General features: G+C 42.5%; 1 protein-coding gene across 1 annotated transcript in view; it reads right to left on the reverse strand.

Annotated features, from left to right (window-relative positions):
- The window catches only part of LOC143039711 (uncharacterized), a 128,486-nt gene extending 127,323 nt beyond the window's left edge, over positions 1-1,163 (reverse strand). Inside the window, exon 1 of the mRNA XM_076209949.1 lies at positions 1,036-1,163. Coding sequence (XP_076066064.1) covers positions 1,036-1,068 — 33 coding nt within the window. The 5' untranslated portion in view covers positions 1,069-1,163. The remainder of the gene's footprint in view (positions 1-1,035) is intronic.
- Between the last annotated feature and the right edge of the window lie 829 nt (positions 1,164-1,992).

Raw genomic sequence — 1,992 nt, forward strand, 5'->3', positions numbered from 1 at the left:
AATTATTTCAGCCTTGGGCGGGATTCGAACCCGGACCGCCGTAGTGGCAAACGGAAACTCTAACCACTGCGCCACGAGGTGTGTGTGTGTGTGTGTGTGTGTGTGTGTGTGTGTGTGTGTGTGTGTGTGTGTGTGTGTGTGTGTGTGTGTGTGTGTGTGTGTGTGTGTGTGAGAGAGAGAGAGAGAGAGAGAGAGAGAGAGAGAGAGAGAGAGAGAGATTCAACATTGTCTTGGATCACGTGTTGGTCTCGTGATTGACGTCTATTTCCACACCCTGATGAGAGCTCATACATTGCCCGGTCAGTGAATAATGATTAATGATGTGACCTTGTATACACACACGCACATCATAGCTTGTTTGTTTGTTTGTGTGTATTCACTTGGTCTTTGGATCACGTGTTGGACTCGTGATCGACAGCTATTTCCCTCCCGGAAGAGAGCTCAGAGCTCGTAGGTCCGATCTATGGGTAATGCTATGACCTTGCACACACACACACACACCCAACTCCCCGCCCACGAGAGTCAGAGTAACGACTCGAAGCGCAGCGGTACCGAAATAATTTCGGCCCTGGGCAGGATTCGAACCATGAGCTGCGGGCCACTATTGTGGCAGCTCAGTGCTCTACCAACTACGCCACCGTCTGTGTGTGTGTGTCTGTGTGTGTGTCTGTGTGTGTCTGTGTGTGTGTGTTTGCGTTTATGTACGTGTGTGTGCGTTTGTGTGTGCCTGTCTTGTGTGTAATTTGAGGCCATTCGAAGGCGACTTATTACAGCACCGTTTACTTATATGGTACCGATGACAACATTGTCATCTTAAAGTAAATATGATGAATGAAAATAAGCCAAATATTACATTGAGTAACTGCAAGAAACAGGAGAAAACTCAAACAAAAATAAATGACAATTTTTCACAGAAACATTGATATTTACGGAGAGTATAATAGAAGCTAAAGGCAAGGCAGGAGTCAACAATATGTTACCCGCACTCTTAAGATGAATTGTTTGGTTTGTTTTGTCTTAACTAGCACAAAATACCTTTAGAATCCTGTCCCACGTTGACTGATGCATAGTTCCGTTCCTCAAGAATCAATTTATTGCGATTTTCTGTATCGTTGGTGCCGCAAACAAACTAAACAAAATGGTCAATCATGAAGAACAATTTCACTCAGAGGAAATCGTTTATCGGTTTTCCAATTAACTTAGAATTTTCGTCACAAAGCATAAAGTGATCACTTCTTGCACGTGCCTCAACCTTTGTAGTATCAAATAAATGCGCTAGCGACAATGATTAAACTATATCTCAACACAGATATAATACCGTTTTGACCGACACTGACCAAGATCGAGAGAATACAAGGTCTACTCAACAACTATCCAGTATTTAGGTCGTTTACGCATTGACGTCACTAGAAGTGCTTGGCCCAAAGACTATATAGGAAAGACGGGAAAGCTCACGGAGAGCCGCATCGTCCACATACATTTCACTGTGCGGCTCTCTCACAAGATGGCGTTTACGTCAATCACCAATTTTAACTGCATCGTCTGTTTCTTTATTAAATATGTCGAAGATAAACCACAAGAACATTTTTCCAAAATGAAACCCCCATTTTAACGGTTGCAGAACATGAAATAGGTAAATCTCCCAGAAACTCTGTGGTGCCTGTACGTTTTCTCTTTTACCTAACATTTTTACTTACGTTTTCACCATTTTCTCTGTGGGCTCCCCTTCAGATGATGTCACAACATGCGCGCGAGCAGACCTTGTATTCTCTCGATCTTGACACTAACTTTGAACTGACCCAAGCATGTCGTTTCCAAGTGAAGCGTTATGACGTCACAGGAGCTCGAATCGCTGCCGTTTCGTGGAATCAAATTTCAAACTAAAAACTATTGTATCACAAGGTGAGAGCTCTTACCGTCAAGATGAAAAAATGTGTGAAAGAGATAAGAATTGTAAGTCAATTAAGAATGGTCATATTTAATAATAAAAAA

Source organism: Oratosquilla oratoria, chromosome 27 (genome assembly GCF_046742065.1).
Source record: "Oratosquilla oratoria isolate Oo_2021 chromosome 27, ASM4674206v1, whole genome shotgun sequence".
Taxonomy (NCBI): Eukaryota; Metazoa; Arthropoda; class Malacostraca; order Stomatopoda; family Squillidae; genus Oratosquilla; species Oratosquilla oratoria.